This window comes from Oncorhynchus tshawytscha, linkage group LG19 (genome assembly GCF_018296145.1).
Source record: "Oncorhynchus tshawytscha isolate Ot180627B linkage group LG19, Otsh_v2.0, whole genome shotgun sequence".
Taxonomy (NCBI): domain Eukaryota; kingdom Metazoa; phylum Chordata; class Actinopteri; order Salmoniformes; family Salmonidae; genus Oncorhynchus; species Oncorhynchus tshawytscha.
The window spans coordinates 4,959,470-4,982,015 of record NC_056447.1 but is presented as its reverse complement, the minus strand read 5'-3'; the positions used below and the strand labels follow the sequence as shown (position 1 = coordinate 4,982,015).

The window sequence follows — 22,546 nt, the reverse complement described above, 5'->3', positions numbered from 1 at the left end:
GCCATCTAGTGGCCAAAATCTAAATTGTGCCTGGGCTGGAATAGTACATTATGGCCTTTCTTTTGCAAAACACATATGTTGTTTTCTTTGTATTATCTTTTACCAGATCTAATGTGTTATATTCTCCTACATTAATTTCACATTTCCCCACACTTCAATGTGTTTCCTTTCAAATGGTATCAAGAATATGCATATCCTTGCTTCAGGTCCTGATTTGGGTATGTCATTTTAGGTGACAATTGAAAAAAAGGGTCTGATCGTTAAGCCCTGTTTTTAGTCATTTTTCATATCCTGCCATAGTAACCATGTTTTCAACCGTTTCACCTGCAGCAGTCAAGTGTGTCAATTAAATGTTTGAGGAGTGTGTGTGTGTTTCTTCAAATTTGTATTGGCGGATTGCAACCACCGCCACCTACTGTTCTGGAGTGTGAGGCCGGTCACAACCTCCCTATTCATCTATTTCTCTTATCTAGCCCTGTGTTCCTGCCTACTGTTCTGGAGTGTGAGGCCGGTCACAACCTCCCTATTCATCTATTTCTCTTATCTAGCCCTGTGTTCCTGCCTACTGTTCAGGAGTGTGATCATTACACTGTGACACAAAAGGGAAGGGGAAAAGGGATGACAAAATGACAAACTACCAACTAACCCTACACCCATTAAAACCTCACCACTATTCCACGACTTGGCCCTATCTGATCCTACACCGGGGGCGGCAGCCTGGGACGACAGGACACCATCGCTCAACACAGCTTGTAACTCTTCTGCAGTAAAATCTCGTGCACCAAATACTTCTCTGCAGCTGCCACTACCACAGCAATGTATGTGATTTGCGTTCTACTTCTGCGGTACAGACGATAACCATGGCCCATGAACGTGAAGAAGCCAAACTTACCGAAACATGTTATTCCTATCACTCTCTATTGGGCCTCTGCTGACTCACAGGGATCCTCTTAGGATTCCTCACCCTGGACCCATCTTCCTGTACCTCTCTCCTGGCAACCTCAACCTGCCTTTCTCACACCGGACACCTCTGACCTCCAGCACCATGGGTACCCAGACAGTTAACACACACAACTTTTCCCACCAATACTACACATTCCTTTGCCTCACGTTCTCCTGCACATTTCTCACATCTAGGAATCTCCCTCCTAGACACTGCTGCCACATGACCGTAATAAGCTTGGCACGTACAACAACTTCAATGGGTTCGGGACCAAAAAGCTCTCGCGCGCTAACGAAAAACCCGGCATGACAAACAAAGTGTTTTCTCTTGTTTCACCACGCTCTCCACCGGGTCAACATTCCCCAACCTCTTCTCCACCCATACTGACACCCTATATAGATCAGCTAGAAGGCAAAAGAAAAATACATCTCACCCCCCCCTAGGACAGAATCATCCTTGTCATCATCGGGGCAAGGCCAGAACTCTGCGGTCTTCACCGCAGGTAATTTTTGGTACTTACGGCCAGTCTTCCTCACTGTCCATGTCCACCTCTCAGCTCCTTACCTTCTTCCTCACTGTCCATGTCCACCTCTCAGCTCCTTACCTTCTTCCTCACTGTCCATGTCCACCTCTCAGCTCCTTACCTTCTTCCTCACTGTCCATGTCCACCTCTCAGCTCCTTACCTTCTTCCTCACTGTCCATGTCCACCTCTCAGCTCCTTACCTTCTTCCTCACTGTCCATGTCCACCTCTCAGCTCCTTACCTTCTTCCTCACTGTCCATTTCCACCTCTCAGCTCCTTACCTTCTTCCTCACTGTCCATGTCCACCTCTCAGCTCCTTACCTTCTTCCTCACTGTCCATGTCCACCTCTCAGCTCCTTACCTTCTTCCTCACTGTCCATTTCCACCTCTCAGCTCCTTACCTTCTTCCTCACTGTCCATGTCCACCTCTCAGCTCCTTACCTTCTTCCTCACTGTCCATGTCCACCTCTCAGCTCCTTACCTTCTTCCTCACTGTCTGTCCATGTCCACCTTCTTCCTCTGTCCATTCCACCTCTCTTCCTCACTGTCCATGTCCACCTCTCAGCTCCTTACCTTCTTCCTCACTGTCCATGTCCACCTCTCAGCTCCTTACCTTCTTCCTCACTGTCCATGTCCACCTCTCAGCTCCTTACCTTCTTCCTCACTGTCCATGTCCACCTCTCAGCTCCTTACCTTCTTCCTCACTGTCCATGTCCACCTCTCAGCTCCTTACCTTCTTCCTCACTGTCCATGTCCACCTCTCAGCTCCTTACCTTCTTCCTCACTGTCCATGTCCACCTCTCAGCTCCTTACCTTCTTCCTCACTGTCCATGTCCACCTCTCAGCTCCTTCTCCTTCTTCCTCACTGTCCATGTCCACCTCTCAGCTCCTTACCTTCTTCCTCACTGTCCATGTCCACCTCTCAGCTCCTTACCTTCTTCCTCACTGTCCATGTCCACCTCTCAGCTCCTTACCTTCTTCCTCACTGTCCATGTCCACCTCTCAGCTCCTTACCTTCTTCCTCACTGTCCATTTCCACCTCTCAGCTCCTTACCTTCTTCCTCACTGTCCATGTCCACCTCTCAGCTCCTTACCTTCTTCCTCACTGTCCATTTCCACCTCTCAGCTCCTTACCTTCTTCCTCACTGTCCATGTCCACCTCTCAGCTCCTTACCTTCTTCCTCACTGTCCATGTCCACCTCTCAGCTCCTTACCTTCTTCCTCACTGTCCATTTCCACCTCTCAGCTCCTTACCTTCTTCCTCACTGTCCATGTCCACCTCTCAGCTCCTTACCTTCTTCCTCACTGTCCATGTCCACCTCTCAGCTCCTTACCTTCTTCCTCACTGTCCATGTCCACCTCTCAGCTCCTTACCTTCTTCCTCACTGTCCATGTCCACCTCTCAGCTCCTTACCTTCTTCCTCACTGTCCATGTCCACCTCTCAGCTCCTTACCTTCTTCCTCACTGTCCATGTCCACCTCTCAGCTCCTTACCTTCTTCCTCACTGTCCATGTCCACCTCTCAGCTCCTTACCTTCTTCCTCACTGTCCATGTCCACCTCTCAGCTCCTTACCTTCTTCCTCACTGTCCATGTCCACCTCTCAGCTCCTTACCTTCTTCCTCACTGTCCATGTCCACCTCTCAGCTCCTTACCTTCTTCCTCACTGTCCATGTCCACCTCTCAGCTCCTTACCTTCTTCCTCACTGTCCATGTCCACCTGTCCATGTCCACCTCTCAGCTCCTTACCTTCTTCCTCACTGTCCATTTCCACCTCTCAGCTCCTTACCTTCTTCCTCACTGTCCATGTCCACCTCTCAGCTCCTTACCTTCTTCCTCACTGTCCATTTCCACCTCTCAGCTCCTTACCTTCTTCCTCACTGTCCATGTCCACCTCTCAGCTCCTTACCTTCTTCCTCACTGTCCATGTCCACCTCTCAGCTCCTTACCTTCTTCCTCACCCACCTCTCAGCTTCCTTCTTCCTCACTGTCCATGTCCACCTCTCAGCTCCTTACCTTCTTCCTCACTGTCCATGTCCACCTCTCAGCTCCTTACCTTCTTCCTCACTGTCCATGTCCACCTCTCAGCTCCTTACCTTCTTCCTCACTGTCCATGTCCACCTCTCAGCTCCTTACCTTCTTCCTCACTGTCCATGTCCACCTCTCAGCTCCTTACCTTCTTCCTCACTGTCCATGTCCACCTCTCAGCTCCTTTACCTTCTTCCTCACTGTCCATGTCCACCTCTCAGCTCCTTACCTTCTTCCTCACTGTCCATGTCCACCTCTCAGCTCCTTACCTTCTTCCTCACTGTCCATGTCCACCTCTCAGCTCCTTACCTTCTTCCTCACTGTCCATGTCCACCTCTCAGCTCCTTACCTTCTTCCTCACTGTCCATGTCCACCTCTCAGCTCCTTACCTTCTTCCTCACTGTCCATGTCCACCTCTCAGCTCCTTACCTTCTTCCTCACTGTCCATGTCCACCTCTCAGCTCCTTACCTTCTTCCTCACTGTCCATGTCCACCTCTCAGCTCCTTACCTTCTTCCTCACTGTCCATGTCCACCTCTCAGCTCCTTACCTTCTTCCTCACTGTCCATGTCCACCTCTCAGCTCCTTACCTTCTTCCTCACTGTCCATGTCCACCTCTCAGCTCCTTACCTTCTTCCTCACTGTCCATGTCCACCTCTCAGCTCCTTACCTTCTTCCTCACTGTCCATGTCCACCTCTCAGCTCCTTAACTTCTTCCTCACTGTCCATGTCCACCTCTCAGCTCCTTACCTTCTTCCTCACTGTCCATGTCCACCTCTCAGCTCCTTACCTTCTTCCTCACTGTCCATGTCCACCTCTCAGCTCCTTACCTTCTTCCTCACTGTCCATGTCCACCTCTCAGCTCCTTACCTTCTTCCTCACTGTCCATGTCCACCTCTCAGCTCCTTACCTTCTTCCTCACTGTCCATGTCCACCTCTCAGCTCCTTACCTTCTTCCTCACTGTCCATGTCCACCTCTCCAGGCTCTTTCCGCTTTTTCATCCGCTGTAATAAGCAAACTATTCTTGTATCTTGAATTTGCCGCCATGTCGCATCAACTCCAAAAGCTCTACAAGCCGCAGTTACTCCCCGCGGCCTCATTGTGTGTGTGTTTGTGTGTGTGTTCAGAAGGACTGGCTAATAGTCTAGGCCTCAACCCACCAATTTGAGTAAATTTACCTCCGGTGTAGTGCCAACTCATTTGAGTGGGAGACGGGCAGTTGCTAGTTGGAAGCAAGGGTAGAGGAGAGCACTCATTTGATACAGTCCAAAAGGTCCATTTTTTTACAGTGACACATTTTGATGTTGTTTCGGCTCTGTACTCCAGCACTTTGGATTTGAAATGATACAATGACTATGAGGTTACAGTGCAGACTGACAAGCTTTCATCTGAGGGTATTTTTTAACAGCTTATAACCCCAAGCCATAAAACTTCTAAACAAGACTGCTAAATAGCCATACAAATGTCTACCCGGACTATCTGCACGGGCCCTTTTGTTGCACTAACTCTCCTGCACTGACTCGACCAACACACACTCACACATACCTACACTGACACCCAGGGGTGAAAGTAGATTTAATGTCTTACCAGTATGGGACACCCAAGTGTGCCCACACATACTTTATACTGCAAAAATGACAGGATAGCCTACTCTAGTGACACTGACAACAGATCAACAAAAATGATGTTGTCAGATCCATATAATTGTCCTATGAATAGGGGAGACTAAAATACAATATAAAGTCCATCTAACCCAGGGGGAGGAAATGATTGTCCAAAAATAAACAAAAGTGAATATGAACACCCTGAGGATATGGCCGATGTTCTCCGCGGGTGCCAATAAGACGGGCTACTGTTTGCTCCATTAAATTAAGACTTTTGATTGGGGTCTTTCCATTGTCTTTACACCAACAGCCATTAGCTTTCCAAACAGTTTTTCCGCAATTGTATTTTTAAATATCGCGACATGTTTGGCTGGGTCCCTCTGCTTTTCACTGAGAGTCGCAACGCAACAATCATCTATTTTGGTATTTGTAGCTCACGCTGCCCCAATTGCTGGCCCTTCCGACTGTAGGCTATAGACAGGATTAAGTTAATTATATAATTTTGGCAATTTAATTGAATTTACTTGAGGGAAAGCTTAGCTTCCCCTAGCCTTCTGGACTGACATGCAGTAATGTTCAATAATGTTGTTAATAACCTTTTGATTTTTGGCAGGTTGTATTAATTGTGATAGGCTCACACGTTTTACCCGTACCCACACCATTTCTTTTGCCGGGATGCCGCACCGGACCCCCTTTCACCCCTGCTGACATCTCAACACACACAGGCACACACCACACACACTCCTTATATAAAGGTCATGTAACTTTCTACTCCCTATATAAAGGCCATGTAACTTTCTACTCCCTATATAAAGGCCATGTAACTTTCTACTCCCTATATAAAGGCCATGTAACTTTCTACTCCCTATATAAATGCCATGTAACTTTCTACTCCCTATATAAAGGCCATGTAACTTTCTACTCCCTATATAAAGGCCATGTAACTTTCTACTCCCTATATAAAGGCCATGTAACTTTCTACTCCCTATATAAAGGCCATGTAACTTTCTACTCCCTATATAAAGGCCATGTTACTTTCTACTCCCTATATAAAGGCCATGTAACTTTCTACTCCCTATATAAAGGCCATGTAACTTTCTACTCCCTATATAAAAGGCCATGTTACTTTTACTCCTTATTTTTTATTTGTTATTCACTGTGCCACTATTCCTATATTTTTTAAATCTTATTTTTAACTCTGCATTGTTGGAAAAGGACCCGTAAGTAAGCGTTTCACTGTTAGTCTACACCTGTTGTCTACGAAGCAAGTGACAAATACAATTAGATTTTCATCCATATCGGGTGAACTGTTGAGAAATTACAGCCCTTTTTGTACATAGTCCCCTCCATTTTAGGGAACCAAAAGTTGTCAAAAGGTTTGTATTTTGTCCCATATTCCTAGCACGCAATGACTACATCAAGCTTGTGACTCTTGTGATGTCTACATTAATGTGGATGCTCGTATGATTTAGTGGTGGAAAAGTACCCAAATCTCATACTTGAGCAGTGGTGGAAAGTAACTAAGTTAAAATACTGTGAAATACTACATACATCGTTTTTTTGGGTATCTGTACTGTACTACACTTAACAAAAAGTTTAAGGCAACATGTAAAGTGTTGGTTCCTTGTTTCATGAGCTGAAATAAAAGATCCCAGAAATGTTCTATATGCACAAAAAGCTTATTTCTCTCACATTTTGTGCACAAATTTGTTTACATCCCTGTTAGTGAGCATTTTTATTTTGCCAAGATAATCCATCCACCTGACATGTGTGGCATATCAAGAAGTTGATTAAACGGCATGATCATTACACAGGTGCACCTTGTGCTGGGGGCAATAAAAGGCCACTTTAAAATGTCCAGTTTTGTCACACAACACAATGACATAGATGTCTCAAGTTTTGACGGAGGGTACAATTGGTATGCTGACTGCAGGAATTTCCACCAGAGCTGTTGCCAGATAATTTAATGTTAATTTCTCTACGATAAGCCACCTCTGACGTCGTTTTAGATAAATTGGCAGTACTTCTTACTGGTCTCACAATTGCAGACCACGTGTATGGCGTCGTGTGGGCGAGCGATTTGCTGATGTCAAGTGCCCCGTGGTGGCAGTGGGGTTATGGTATGGACAGGCATAAGGTACTGACAATGAAAACAATTGCATTTTATTGATGGCAATTTGAATGCACAGAGATAGCATGACAAGATCATGAGGCCCATTGGCGTATCATTTTTTTATTTAATTTTTTATTTTTTTTACCTTTATTTAACCAGGCAAGTCAGTTAAGAACAAATTCTTATTTTCAATGACAGCCTAGGAACAGTGGGTTAATTGCCTGTTCAGGGGCAGAACGACAGATTTGTACCTTGTCAGCTCGGGGGTTTGAACTTGCAACCTTCCGGTTACTAGTCCAACACTCTAACCACTAGGCTACCCTGCCACCCACCCATTCTTCCGCCACCATCACCAGCATGATAATGTATGGCCCCATGTCGCAAGGATTCGTACACAATTCTTGGAATCTGAAAATGTCCCAGTTCTTCCATAACCTGCATACTCACCAGATATTTCACCCATTGAGCATGTTTGAGATCCTCTGGATCAACGTATACGACAACATGTTCCAGTTCCCGCCAATATCCAGGAACTTGGCACAGACATTGAAGAGGAGTGGGACAACATTCCACAGGCCACAATCAACAGCCTGATCAACACTATGCAAAGGAGATGTGTCGTGCTGCATGAGGCAAATGGTGGTCACACCACATACTGACTGGTTTTCTGATCCACGCTCCTAGCTTTTTTAAAGGTATCTGTGACCAGCAGATGCAGATCTGTATTCCCAGTCATGTGAAATCCATAGATTAGGGGCTAATTAATGTATTTCAATTGACTGATTTCCTTGTATGAACTGTAACTCAGTGAAACATTTAAAATTGTTGCATGTTCAGTATATTTATATTTTTGACAACTTTTACTCCACTCCATTCCTAAATGTGTACTTCTTACTCTCTTACATTTTCCCTGACACCCAAAAGTACTGGTTACATTTCAAACGATTAGACAGGACAGCAATATGTTCCACACCTATCAACATAATGCGTTGTCATCCCTACGGCCTCTGATCTGGCGGACTCACTAAACACAAATACTGCGTTTGTAAAGTATGTCTGAGTGTGCCTCTGGTTCTCCGTAAATAAAAGAAAAATGTGACGTCTGGTTTGCTTAATATAAAGGAATTTTATGTATAGCATTTCCTTTTCACTTTTATTCAAGTATGACAATTGAGTACATTTCCCACCACTGTACTTAAGTACATTTAAAATCAAATGCTTTTAATCAAGTAGTTTTTTACTGGGCGACTTTCACTTTTACTTGAGTACTTTCCCCACCATTGTACTTGAGTAAATGTAAAGATAACTTAATAGAAAATGCCTCAAGTAAAAGTGAAAGTCACCCAGTAAAATATGACGAGTAAAAAGCCTAAAAGTATTTGGTTCTGAATATACTTAAGCATCAAAAGTAAAAGTATAAATCATTTCATATTCCTCATTTTAAGCAAACCAGGCGGCATGATTTTCTTGTTTTATTAATTTATGGATAGCCAGAGGCACACTCCGATACTCGAGGGGCACACTCCGACACAAAGATCATACCCCAAGCAATGTTCCCTCTAATTGTTTTCCTCACTGAGCAAATTTCAGTTCTGCTGAGCGCAAACTTGAACGTTGTGAAAATTCTATGCAACTTCCAGCACGTGTTTACTGTGAACACTGAGGCTGTATCCGCTTTAAGTTACAGCTTTAACAGTGGCCATGTAGGCTACTGTGGCTATTTGATCATAATGTAGGCCTACCAGAGTGGCCTACCGTAAAAAACAATGGAGAAAATGCATCCCATAGCATTATAACATGGAACTAGCTGTTCTATCATTCAGCCTACAGCAGCAGCCAATGTGTGGTGTTCAATGTAGGCCTACATTCCATGAGACTTTGAAAAAAGACATGCAAGGCTTGACATTAACCCGTTTATCCACTTGTCCTTCAGACAAGGAGGTGACTGAAAATGTTGTGTTGTTTGATGCAAAAAAGCATCATACAAAATTAAATGCATTATTATTCCCATACCATTATTACAGAGAATCAAACAAATGATGGCTACTTATTCAAGCCTGTCTCAAAAACACTGCCCCTTTAAAGATAAAAAAAAGAAGCTCTTCACCTGATTCGCTTTTCAAAGTCGAAAAATGTATATGTTTTGTGCTCTTGTAGGAAGCAATCACTTCCTTATTGCTGACTACAAATTATATATAACTGGGCTAATAACTCACAAACTAGCAAAGGATATGAACAAAATGTGCAGACGTGGCTACATGCAGCTCTCACTTTGATCTCAAATCAAGCGCATATACTCACAACTGCTCAGTCTGTAAACACAGTCCAGTTCAATAAATGGCACAGATCCATTTATGGCAATGGCCTATTTGCATATAGGCCTTCTGCAGCTCTGATTGTTTATGCCGCACTGGTCTGGGTAGAGTACGGGCTGAGTAGTTTATTTAAAAAAAATGATTTCACCTTTATTTAACCAGGTAGGCTAGTTGAGAACCAGTTCTCATTTATAACTGCGACCTGGCCAAGATAAAGCAAAGCAGTGTGACAAAAACAACACAGAGTTACACATGGAATAAACAAAAGTACAGTCAGTAACACAATAGAAAAATCTGTATACAGTGTGTGCAAATGAAGTAAGGAGGTAAGGCAGTAAATAGGCCAAAGTGGTGAAGTAATTACAATTTAGCAATTTACACGGGAGTGATACATGTGCAGATGAGGATGTGCAAGTAGAAATACTGGTGTGCAAAAGAGCAGAAAAACAAAAACAAATGTGGGGATGAGGTAGGTAGTTGGTTGAATGGGCTATTTACAGATGGGGTGTGTACAGCTGCAGCGATCGGTAAGCTGCTCTGACAGCTGATGCTTAAAATTAGTGAGAGAGATAGAAGTCTCCAACTTCAGTGATTTTTGCAGTTCGTTCCAGTCATTGGCAGTAGAGAACTGGAAGGAAAGGCGGCCAAAGGAGGTGTTGGCTTTGGGGATGACCAGTGAAATATACCTGCTGGAGCGCATGCAACGGGTGGGTGTTGCTATGGTGACCAGTGAGCTGAGATAACCTAGCAAAGACTTATAGATAACCTGGAGCCAGTTGGTTGGGTGACGAATATGTAGGGAGGACCAGCCAACGAGAGCACACAGGTCGCAGTGGTGGGTAGTATATGGGGCTTTGGTGGCAAAACGGATGGCACTGTGATAGACTGCATCCAATTTGCTGAGTAGAGTGTTGGAGGTTATTTTGTAAATGACATCACCGAAGTCTAGGTTCGGTAGGATAGTCAGTTTTACGAGGGTATGTTTGGCAGCATGAGTGAAGGAGGCTTTGTTGCGAAATAGGAAGCCGATTCTAGATTTAATTTTGGATTGGATATGCTTCATATGAGTCTGGAAGGAGAGTTTGCAGTCTAGCCAGACACCTTGGTATTTATAGATGTCCACATATTCTAAGTCAGAACCGTCCAGAGTAGTGATGCTAGTCGTGTCAATACAATAGAATCCTACTCCGATGCGTTCTGCCTACAACAAGAGAGAGCAGCAGACTGAGGGTCAGTCTCAGCGGAGGGAGAGAGCAGCAGACTGAGGGTCAGTCTCAGCGGAGGGAGAGAGCAGCAGACTGAGGGTCAGCCTCAGTGGAGGGAGAGAGCAGCAGACTGAGGGTCAGTCTCAGTGGAGGGAGAGAGCAGCAGACTGAGGGTCCGCCTCAGCGGAGGGAGAGAGCAGCAGACTGAGGGTCCGCCTCGGTGGAGGGAGAGAGCAGCAGACTGAGGGTCAGCCTCTCAACGTCCCTCCGCTCTCCCTTTCCTCCACTGACACTGACCAAAAAGGGGCACTGCATTATTTTTGCCTCGTGCACAAATTCATGTTATTATGCCTCTATGAACAGAGAAAGTGAAATATTCCTCAATATTAATAAAAGACCCAAGCCGCTAATAATAACAACAACGCAAGCCTACAACCCAAGCCCATAGATACACTTTCCTACTCATTCATTACTGCTGCAGTGCTTGTTAGCATGTAAATCTTGGTGGGGCCACATTTTTTATAAAAAGTGGGACGCACGCCAGCAAAACCACTACACAACACTAAACAATAAATTAATTGCACAAAAAAGGGCTTGAATTTTCATGGTCTACCCTTAGATTTGGCAGTGATGTACTGTCCCCACGAGTGACAGAACACTGAGCTAATCATGGCGCAACTAGAGAACATTACCAATACCTACGCTCCGTATTTTCCACTGGCTGCCCAACCACCACAGAAAGCACTGAGCTGGGCTGAAACACCTGCATTTTGGAGCTGCCTTACTCAAGAAAGCAAAAAAAGAGACCATGTTTGTATGCAGCTTTATTAACTTAATTATATTTTTTTAATACATTGTTTGCAAACTGATATGTGACATGTATAAATGCTAAAATAACATGCAAAACAGGTAAGGGACCGGTTGGTGAGCACTACTCTAGAAAATTGTGAAGTACAATCTCGTGCTTCTCTATGTGGGCTGGTTTTTCTGTGAGGCAGTCCCGGGAGAGCTGCGCAGCAGTCTCAGGGCCACTGCGCACACGCAGTTTAGAGGGAATGTTGCTCCCAAGACATGCTAACGTTGCACCAATAACAGGGGAAGTTAGCATTTTGTTGGTGGGAGGGATGATATTTACAGAGGCTCAACTTTCACCAGGGAAGGGGGGGACATGTCCCCACATTTTGAAATGTCCCCAGTTTTATCATTGGAATGTGATACAAAACAAGGCAACGGTGTGCTTTAGGACCCTGAGGACGCCTCCGAGAAGGCCGGGTAGGCTGTTTGGAGTGTTTATCCGACTGGATATTTAAAAAAAAAAGATGTCCCCCCCACTTCTAAAAACAAAGTTGAGCCCCTGGATATTTATGCCTCTAACTTTCTCACTCATTATACACGATTATCCGTAATCATGGTAGCATCCACATATGTCCAAATATTTTTGGTTCCCTGCATAGAGTTGATCAGGCTTTTGATTGTGGCCTGTAGAATGTTGTCACACACCTCTTCAATGGCTGTGCGAAGTTGCTGAATTTTGGCGGGAACTGGAACATGTTGCCATACACGTCCATCCAGAGGATCTCAAACCTGCTCAATGTGTGACATGTCTGGTGAGTATGCAGGCCATGGAATAACAGGGACATTTTCAGCTTCCAGTAATTGTGTACAGATCCTTGCAACATGGGGCCATGCTTAATCATGCTGAAACATGAGGTGATGGCGACGGATAAAAGGCACTACAATGGTCCTACAGAATCTCGTCACGGTATCTTTGTGCATTCAAATTGCCAACTATAAAATGCAATTGTGTTCATTGTCCATAGCTTATGTCTGCCCATAACATAACTCCACCTCCACCACGGGGCACTCTGTTCACAACATTGACACCAGCAAACTGCTCGGCCACACAACTCTGTTCACAACATTGACACCAGCAAACTGCTCGGCCACACAACTCTGTTCACAACATTGACACCAGCAAACCGCTCGGCCACACAACGCTATACACGTGCTCTGCGGTTGAAAAGTCAGTTGGATATACTGCCAAATTCTCAAAAAGACGTTGGAAGCGGCTTATGGTAGAGAAATTAACATTCCATTCTCTGGCAACAGCTCTGGTGGACATTCCGGCAGTCAGCATGCCAATTGCACACTCCCTCAAAACTTGAGATATCTGTGGCATTGCATTGTATGACAAAACTGCACATTTTAGAGTGGCCTTTTATTGTCCCCAGCAGAAGGTGCGCCTGTGTAATGACCATGCTGTTTAATCAGATTCTTAATATGCCACACATGTCAGGTGGATGGATTATCTTGGAAAAGGAGAAATGCTTACTAACACAAATATAAACAAATTTGTGCACAAAATGGGTTAATATTATTTTTGTGCATATGGAAAATGTCTGCCATCTTTTAGGGGACCAACATTTTACACGTTGCATTTATATTTTTGTCCAGTATAGACTGCCATGCACCGATTACCTCGGGGAACCTGCGTTAAATAAGAAAATGCCTCTGAAAAACTATTTTGAGAGCAATAATTGGCTTACACGTGCAACTACAAAACCTTAAAGTAACCAAAGCGGCGACACGAGAGCTCCTTTTTTGTTTCCAACTACGTGTAACTTTCTTTCGGTCGGCAGACAAAGGTAGGCTACACAGAAAACGTACTTCTTCTCCGTCAACTGAGTAGCCTAGCTGACAGCCCTCCCCTTTATTCGCCTCTTCGCCCTGGCGGTGGTCATTGGATTTTGAGTGCCCTGGAGAACTCCACGAAGAGGGAATGAAATAGGACTTCATACCGGGATCATGGCGGCGCCGCTCGGGCGGGAGACCTTACCTGAGCACTGGTCCTACGGTGTCTGCGGAGATGGCAGGGTGTTTTTCGTTCAGTGAGTCGAATATGTGCTTTTTGGCGAGGCGAAATGTAGTCGTTCTTCTTTTTTTTTGTTGGCTCTTTTAAAGGAGAGTTCGATTGTCTAGTGTTTATTTCCTCTTAACAGGTGTTTTGTCTTTCTGGCAGCGATGAAACGAACACGACTGCTTGGCTCCATCCGAAAACGGGCGAACCTGTCAATTCCGGACACATGATACGGTCAGGTATGCTTGCACTCGTATCAGATTATTAATGCCGTTTTGGCCTACTTCACACAAGAACGGGTTTGTTTTGTGCGTTATTGATATACCGGTAGCCTAATGATGCACGAAACTTTCAGGGAATGCGCCTACCCTCGAAGGTAACGCACATTATTTTTACTCGCCCAATGCAGATTTACCTCGAGGATGGGAAGAGGGTTTCACGGACGAAGGGGCCAGCTACTTCATAAAGTAAGTCAAAGCAATTTAATTCGACTATATTATGTCGTGGCGAAGTACCTGAGCGCACTACTGCCGTTGAGGTTACTAGGGGAGCAAAAAATATGGCTCCTCTAGCCTACTGACACAGGTGTGTGTGGTGGGGGCGTTCATAGGTTAAAATATTTCAGTTACAGTTGGTTTACAACTAGCCCGATAATGGACAAAAGGAACCTACTTACTCCTTAGTCCAGGGATCTTACATGTTCTGTTTATACGCGAATTGGCTCTGGAAGCCAAAACAGCCAAATCCTCTATCTAAACGTGAACTGATTCTCAATTGTCAAAAATGCAAAACACTTACTTACTGTACCCAGTGGCGATTTTAGCATGTCAGTCTTGGTGGGGCAAAACAAAAAAATGTGGGATGCATTCCAGCAAAGCCACTAGACAACACCAAACTGTTAGGGCCTACATAAAGCTGTCCCAACACCAAACTGTTAGGGCCTACATAAAGCTGTCCCAACACCAAACAATACATTAGTTGACTGTTAGGGCCTACATAAAGCTGTCCCAACACCAAACAATACATTAGTTGCACTATAACGATGACAAACGGTGCCCATAAACTGTTAGGGCCTACATAAAGCTGTCCCAACAGCAGAGCTGAGTCCCAACTCCTTACCACTGCTACACCTGTCTTTCAGCGGAGCCTTGTCTGGCAGCGAAACAGTTCATTCAGCCTCATTTACTGCCTTAAAAAAAATGCATACCTGATATGGCTGACTTGCTTAAACAAATGTAGTTTCTACTGACAATTGAGATGTACAAATTATGGCATAAGGGGACGACAAGCGGATAAAAGGCAATCTAATTTTAACGAGCAACCGGTGATGGACGTAGTCAATATAACTATTTGTTCAGCACTTTTTGAAATGTACAGTGACAGATGTCAGAACATGGGCCGTTCTTACAGTGTACTCCCTGTACACCAAGTCAGAACCGTAGGATAAATAAACAGGGCATATAAACAGACAATGAAAGCTCTTAACAATATTCAATGATTCCATTTCTCTAAAACATGCTATGGGCTATTTGTGCACCACCAAGTCAGAACAGCAGGTGAAATTAGTGAAATTAGGAGGTGAAAATAGACCAAATTATTAGGGTGGTACACTATTTGACGTGTTAAATAAGCTTTTCATTTGACATGTCAAATAACACAATTCTATTATAGAATGTTGTGTGTGTGCTGAATTTGCACGTGCAAGCCAAGCACCACAACTACTAACGTTATGTGTTTACAATACCGCGTTGGTGAAACTAGACCCAATTATTAGGGTGAGGCACATGGGCTACTAACTGGTTATTACACAACATACACTTAGTATTAATTTCTTAGCTCCAGTATACATTTCTCCCTGGCATACTACACCATTTATGCAGCAGCATACAAGACATTTTTGGACATTCTCCGGTTTGTCTAGCCTGCTCTCTATGTCAACTACCTGAATGGAGCTGTATGCTTTAAGTGGAAAGAACTACTGAAAGTGTACCCACTTTTTAGACCACCAAAACACTTATCTCCCAGAGGCACTCATGTGAAAGAAAAGAGCATGTACCCACCTGTGCATTCACAACATCTCACCGCATATTTTAACTGTCTTTGTTAAAATATGTGCGTCACCAAAACGCAGCCATCCGAAACCTCATTATTTCTACTTACTAACACATCAACAAAACAGACTGAGCTCAAAGATGATGATGATGATGATGAACTCTTTATGGCAATAGGATGGCCAAATGTGTGCCTTATCTGTGCCTCTGGCTGTTTGCATTGGGCCACATTTCATATCCGTCTCAACTGTTACTCCTCCAGACTCTTATTTGCCTGGGCTTTGTGGTGAATAGTCCCGCTTACGCTCCAGGGGAGGGTCCACAGACCCATACGTCACATACACCCCCTCCTCCCTTTGGACGTCAGGGGCTACAAATGGGGGGTGTAGCTTGTTCGGGGCCCCTTCAGGAGTCCCTTGAGCCTGCTATCGTGAGTGTGCTGCAGGAGCAGAGCGGGATCAAATTCTAGGGATGAAAGGTGAAAACTAGGGGATAAACCCCTCGCAGGAATGTCAGAGGGATCTTAACTCCGGCCGTGCCTATTGGAGGAGGGATGGTTGGTACTGAGGAGGGGGGGAGGGGGGTTGCAGATGGCACAGCCAGGCGTGAGTAGCAGATGTCAGGGCCAATCTCTAATGAAAGATGCCACTTCTAGCCCCCCCCCCCTAAACCCAAGTCCTCCTAGCCTCCTCCTTTAGCCTGTTAGCAGATCTGAAGACACTGGGTAAGTGTGAGCAAAATGCATGCAGCTTCTCTTCTGTCATAACTTGTTTCCCCAGAAGATGTGAGTAGTGCTCACATGTCTTACGTTGATAGAATGAATGCATTAGTAATCTTAACAGGTAAAATGATTTAGCACCAGGTAGCATGCTAGAACACTGTGGAAACATTGGTCCTGTGCCAAATGTAATTTTGACAGATTTGAAGGAAATGGAAGGGCTCCACTTAGACCTCCAAGGGGCTTTGGAGCGCTGTATGGGTCTTTCTACAAATAATTGGGCCAATGTGTGACATTGGGATCAACATTTCAAAATGTTTTGAAATAAATAAATACAATTTTTTAAATTTTATTACATTTATGCAGTTCCACCTGTGTACGTACTTATTGGAATAAAAGTGATTTTATGCAAATTTGCCCATAACTTCTCCTATACAACAACATAGGCCTAGGACTATACATCCTTTAAAAACCTCTTAAGGATCCCGTAGGATCGGTGGGATGGTTGTTTAACTGGGACGGTTGTAGCTAATGTGACTAGAACGACGTTGTAAGCAGTGGCGAGTTTAGCATGTAAATCTTGGTGGGGAAAAAATATAGAAAATGTGGGATGTATGCCAGCAAAGCCACTACACAACACTAAACAATACATGAATTGCACTATAACGGTGACAATATTCTAATGTACCTCTATGGCAGGACCCAAAGGGATTAAATGTTTGACGTCCTCCCTGACTAAGGACTTAGACTTTGCCTGTGATGTAGTGTCCCCATGAGTGACAGAACACTGAGCCAATCACGGCGCAATGCTCCTATTTTCTGCTGGCTTCCCCCACGAAAAAAAGCACTGAAGTAGGCTGAAACACCTGCATTTTGGAGCTGCCTTACTCAATAAAGCAATAAAGAGACCATGTTTGTATGCGGCTTTATTTACTCAATGATATATACAGTGGGGCAAAAAAGTATTTAGTCAGCCACCAATTGTGCACGTTCTCCCACTTAAAAAGATGAGAGGCCTGTAATTTTCATCATAGGTACACTTCAACTATGACAGACAAAATGAGGGAAAAAAATCCAGAAAATCACATTGTAGGATTTTTAATGAATTTATTTGAATTTATTTAATTTGCAAATAAATTCATTAAAAATCTAGGACTAAATTTTAGTAATCAGATTATGTTACTGAGTTTGGGTAATTAGGACAGCTATTACAGTGAATAAATACAGTGCTATTGTTTGAGAAGAGTGCACAACAAAACTTTAATCACAGCAACTGGTTTGATACATTCACCTCTGAAGTTAGATTACTGAATGCAAGTACATTATTTTTGATTTGTCATCCTGAGGGTCCCAGAGTTCGATAAAATACATTTTTATATTCAAATGTAGGAACTGGGTTCTACAGTTCTACCCTGCTATCTCTGGCCCCACATCTACCGCGCCCGGCGGTCTAGATGTGTGAAGGTTAGTGTTTTTTTCTGTAGGGAAGCTAATTATCCATCATGTATGACATTCCTGGGAGTGTGTAAACTTAAATTGTGTATTACCATATCATTTTTGTATGTTCTCTATAGTTATGTACTTGAAACTGTATCAATTGACCAGTTCGGCACAAGAGTAGACTTGATAGACGATATTGTGCAGTATTGCAATGCTTCACTCGATCAGTCTGAAACGTTGCACACACACTGCTGCCATCTCATGGACTTCAATGTTATACAATTGTGGCGTTTTATTTAATTGTACATATAGGGCCTAATATAAACTCCGCAAATAAAGAATTGTCCTCTCACTGTCAACTGCGTATATTTTCAGCAAACTCAACATGTGTAAATATAACAAGATTCAACAACTGAGACACAAACTGAACAAGTTCCACTAACATGTGACTAACTGAAATGGAATAATGTGTCCCTGAACAAAGGGGGGGGGGGGTCTAAAGTAACAGTCAGTATCTGGTGTGGCCACCAGCTGCATTAAGTACTGCAGGACATCTCCTCCTCATGGACTGCACCGGATTTTCCAGTTCTTGCTGTGAGATGTTACCCCACTCTTCCACCAAGTACCTGCAAGTTCCCAGACATTTCAGGGGGGAATGGCCCTAGCCCTCACCCTCTGGTCCAACAGGTGCCAGACATCCGGGCTCTTCGCTGGCCATGGCAGAACACTGACACTGACATATGAGGAGGAGGATGTCTTCCCTGTAATGCACAGTGTAGAGTTTGCCTCCAATGACAAGCTCAGTCTGATGATGCTGTGACACATCATCGGACACGAGTGTACCATCCCAGACCATGACGGACCCTCCACCTCCAAATCAATCCCGCTCCAGAGTACAGGCCTCGGTGTAACACTCATTCCTTCGACGATAAACGCGAATCTGACCATCACCCCTGGTGAGAGAGAACAGCAACTCAAATCAAATCAAATCAAATCAATTTATATAGCCCTTCGTACATCAGCTGATATCTCAAAGTGCTGTACAGAAACCCAGCCTAAAACCCCAAATAGCAAGCAATGCAGGCGTAGAAGCACGGTGGCTAGGAAAAACTCCCTAGAAAGGCCAAAACCTAGGAAGGAAACCTAGAGAGGAACCAGGCTATGTGGGGTGGCCAGTCCTCTTCTGGCTGTGCCGGGTGGGGATTATAACAGAACATGGCCAAGATGTTCAAATATTCATAAATGACCAGCATGGGCGTATAATAATAAGGCAGAACAGTTGAAACTGGAGCAGCAGCACGGCCAGGTGGACTGGGGACAGCAAGGAGTCATCATGTCAGGTAGTCCTGGGGCATGGTCCTAGGGCTCAGGTCCTCCTCCGAGAGAGAGAGAGAATTAGAGAACGCACACTTAGATTCACACAGGACACCGAATAGGACAGGAGAGGTACTCCAGATATAATAAACTGACCCTAGCCCCCCGACACATTAACTACTGCAGCATAAATACTGGAGGCTGAGACAGGAGGGGTCAGGAGACACTGTGGCCCCATCCGAGGACACCCCCAGACAGGCCCAAACAGGAAGGATATAACCCCACCCACTTTGCCAAAGCACAGCCCCCACACCACTAGAGGGATATCTTCAACCACCAACTTACCATCCTGAGACAAGGCTGAGTATAGCCCACAAAGAACTCCGCCATGGCACAAACCAAGGGGGGGCGCCATCCCAGACAGGATGACCACATCAGTGAATCAACCCACTCAGGTGACGCACCCCTTCCAGGGACGGCAAGAGAGAGCCCCAGTAAGCCAGTGACTCAGCCCCTGTAATAGGGTTAGAGGCAGAGAATCCCAGTGGGAAGAGGGGAACCGGCCAGGCAGAGACAGCAAGGGCGGTTCGTTGCTCCAGAGCCTTTCCGTTCACCTTCCCACTCCTGGGCCAGACTACACTCAATCATATGACCCACTGAAGAGATAAGTCTTCAGTAAGGACTTAAAGGTTGAGACCGAGTTTGCGTCTCTGACATGGGTAGGCAGACCGTTCCATAAAAATGGAGCTCTATAGGAGAAAGCTCTGCCTCCAGCTGTTTGCTTAGAAATTCTAGGGACAATTAGGAGGCCTGCGTCTTGTGACCGTAGCGTATGTGTAGGTATGTACAGCAGGACCAAATCAGAGAGATAGGTAGGAGCAAGCCCATGTAAAGCTTTGTAGGTTAGCAGTAAAACCTTGAAATCAGCCCTTGCTTTGACAGGAAGCCAGTGTAGAGAGGCTAGCACTGGAGTAATATGTTCACATTTTTTGGTTCTAGTCAGAATTCGAGCAGCCGTATTTAGTACTAGCTGAAGTTTATTTAGTGCTTTATCCGGGTAGCCGGAAAGTAGAGCATTGCAGTAGTCTAACCTAGAAGTGACAAAAGCATGGATACATTTTTCTGCATCATTTTTGGACAGAAAGTTTCTGATTTTTGCAATGTTACGTAGATGGAAAAAAGCTGTCCTTGAAATGGTCTTGATATGTTCTTCAAAAGAGAGATCAGGGTCCAGAGTAACGCCGAGGTCCTTCACAGTTTTATTTGAGACGACTGTACAACCATTAAGATTAATTGTCAGATTCAACAGAAGATCTCTTTGTTTCTTGGGACCTAGAACAAGCATCTCTGTTTTGTCCGAGTTTAAAAGTAGAAAGTTTGCAGACATCCACTTCCTTATGTCTGAAACACATGCTTCTAGCAAGGGCAATTTTGGGACTCGTCAGTGAAGAGCACTTTTTGCCAGTCTTGTCTGGTCCAGTGACGGTGGCTTTGTGCCCATAGGCAACATTGTTGCCTGTGATGTCTGGTGAGGACCTGCCTGACTCCAGGCCTACAAGCCCTCAGTCCAGCCTCTCTCAGCCTATTGCGGACAGTCTGAGCACTGATGGAGGGATTGTGTGTTCCTGGTGTAACTTGGGAAGTTGTTGCCATCCTGTACCTGTCCCGCAGGTGTGATGTTCGGATGTACCGACCCTGTGCAGGTGTTGTTACACGTGGTCTGCCACTGCGAGGACGATCAGCTGTCCGTCCTGTCTCCCTGTAGTACTGTCTTAGGCGTCTCACAGTATGGACATTTGCAATGCATTGCCCTGGCCACATCTGCAGTCCTCATGCCTCCTTGCAGCATGCCTAAGGCACGTTCACGCAGATGAGCAGGGACCCTGGGCATCTTTCTTTTGGTGTTTTTCAGAGTCAGTAGAAAGGCCTCTTTAGTGTCCTACGTTTTCATAACTGTGACCTTAATTGCCTACCGTCTGTAAGCTGTTAGTGTCTTAACGACCGTTCCACAGGTGCATGTTCATTAATTGTTTATGGTTCATTGAACAAGCATGGGAAACGGTGTTTAAACCCTTTACAATTTTTCTTGGAAAGACAGGGTCCTGAAAAAGGGACTTTTTGTTGTTGTTGTTGTTGCTGAGTTTAGAACCCCCCCCTCCCAAAAAGCTTGCAAAAATTGTAAAAGAAAAAAAAAGTAGGCCATTACTTCAATTTTTTTAAGGCCTAGATATTCAAATTGTTATTATATTCTAAAATATGTGAACATTGCCTGACTAAATAGATTGGATGCCTGCATGGAGATTATTTCCATGTGGCTGACGCAGGTACACATAATAAAACCACAAATAGAGGTAGCATTATAATCTCATTGTTGTTTTTCTAATGAGAAAACGAAATTCCTTTTTTAATGTAAGGATTTATATGGAAAGCCAAGTTGAAGCCAACATTCAATTTTGTCGTCCTCACTGCAAATTCAATTTAGGTTTTTAGGTATCAAGTTAGAAGCATTATATTTTTCAATTGCATTTATTATTTTGCATTTGTGTGCCCATAAACTGTTTTCACCATGTAACAAGGAGACACACAAAGTTGCGTAGTTACACTGCATTTCTGACCGCTAGAATAGGAGTCCTACAGGGTTAAATGTCTAATTTGACTGATGTAATGCTTAGTATGTGATATAACGACAACACTGCCATAAATGCAAGGACAGAAAAGTACTGCTTTATGTCACAAGATTTTGGACAAATCTGTCGAGACACCAACCAAAGGTTTTAAATCAACTCGTGAATGTTACTGAATATAGCTATTTTCCCCTTTTTATCTTTATATCAAACAATTGGCAGATTTGTTATCAATGACTTATCAAAACCGCTGTAACAAGTTGTCTAGTGTAGGAAATCGTCACCGGTACCCTAGCTTTATAGAAAGATCCATGTGAACGGTGTCACTTCAGAACGGTATATTTATGACTAAAATTGCTCGATCAAACCCACTTGACCTAAAGCCGTCAGTAGCTCTGGGCGTTCAGGATGCAATATACAGCTCTTATGCATATAACGAATAACCACTGTAGCATCTGCACTGGGATTCGATAGCATGCTGCTGCCACCTGCAGCGCTAGAGCTGGGAACTGCCAGGGACCTCATGATACAATGTGTTATTTCAAAGAAGCAACCCTAGCTTAACATCACACTTGGGTGGCTGGACTTGACATAGAAGATTACATGAAACATTGTTCTTTGTAACATTGGCTTAGATTGACTATTTTACATACTTTAAGACTTTATATTCCTCGTATCAAAAACAAAGCAACATTTTTCTGGTGCTCTGGCCTTGACTGTGGAGAAAGGAGGCAGTCATAAGTCATGTGGCTGTGAGTTTGACCGGTCAGGCTCTTTACGGCTACGTCAGGTATTGTAGACGTCTTGTGATA

At 44.3% G+C, this 22,546-nt stretch overlaps 1 protein-coding gene across 16 annotated transcripts in view; it reads left to right on the top strand.

The window, feature by feature from the left end:
* The first annotated feature begins 13,309 nt into the window (after nucleotides 1–13,309).
* Nucleotides 13,310–22,546, top strand: part of LOC112219188 (pleckstrin homology domain-containing family A member 7) — a 173,528-nt gene continuing 164,291 nt past the window's right edge. For 2 of the 16 annotated variants that reach the window (XM_042301270.1, XM_042301253.1), the window contains exons 1-3: nucleotides 13,327–13,618; nucleotides 13,750–13,826; nucleotides 13,997–14,054. In XM_042301270.1, coding sequence (XP_042157204.1) covers nucleotides 13,536–13,618; nucleotides 13,750–13,826; nucleotides 13,997–14,054 — 218 coding nt within the window. In that variant the 5' untranslated portion in view covers nucleotides 13,327–13,535. Of the gene's footprint in view, nucleotides 13,619–13,729; nucleotides 13,827–13,996; nucleotides 14,055–22,546 lie in introns of those variants that run through there. The other 14 variants (XM_042301266.1, XM_042301263.1, XM_042301260.1 and 11 more) reach the window with 13 other exon arrangements.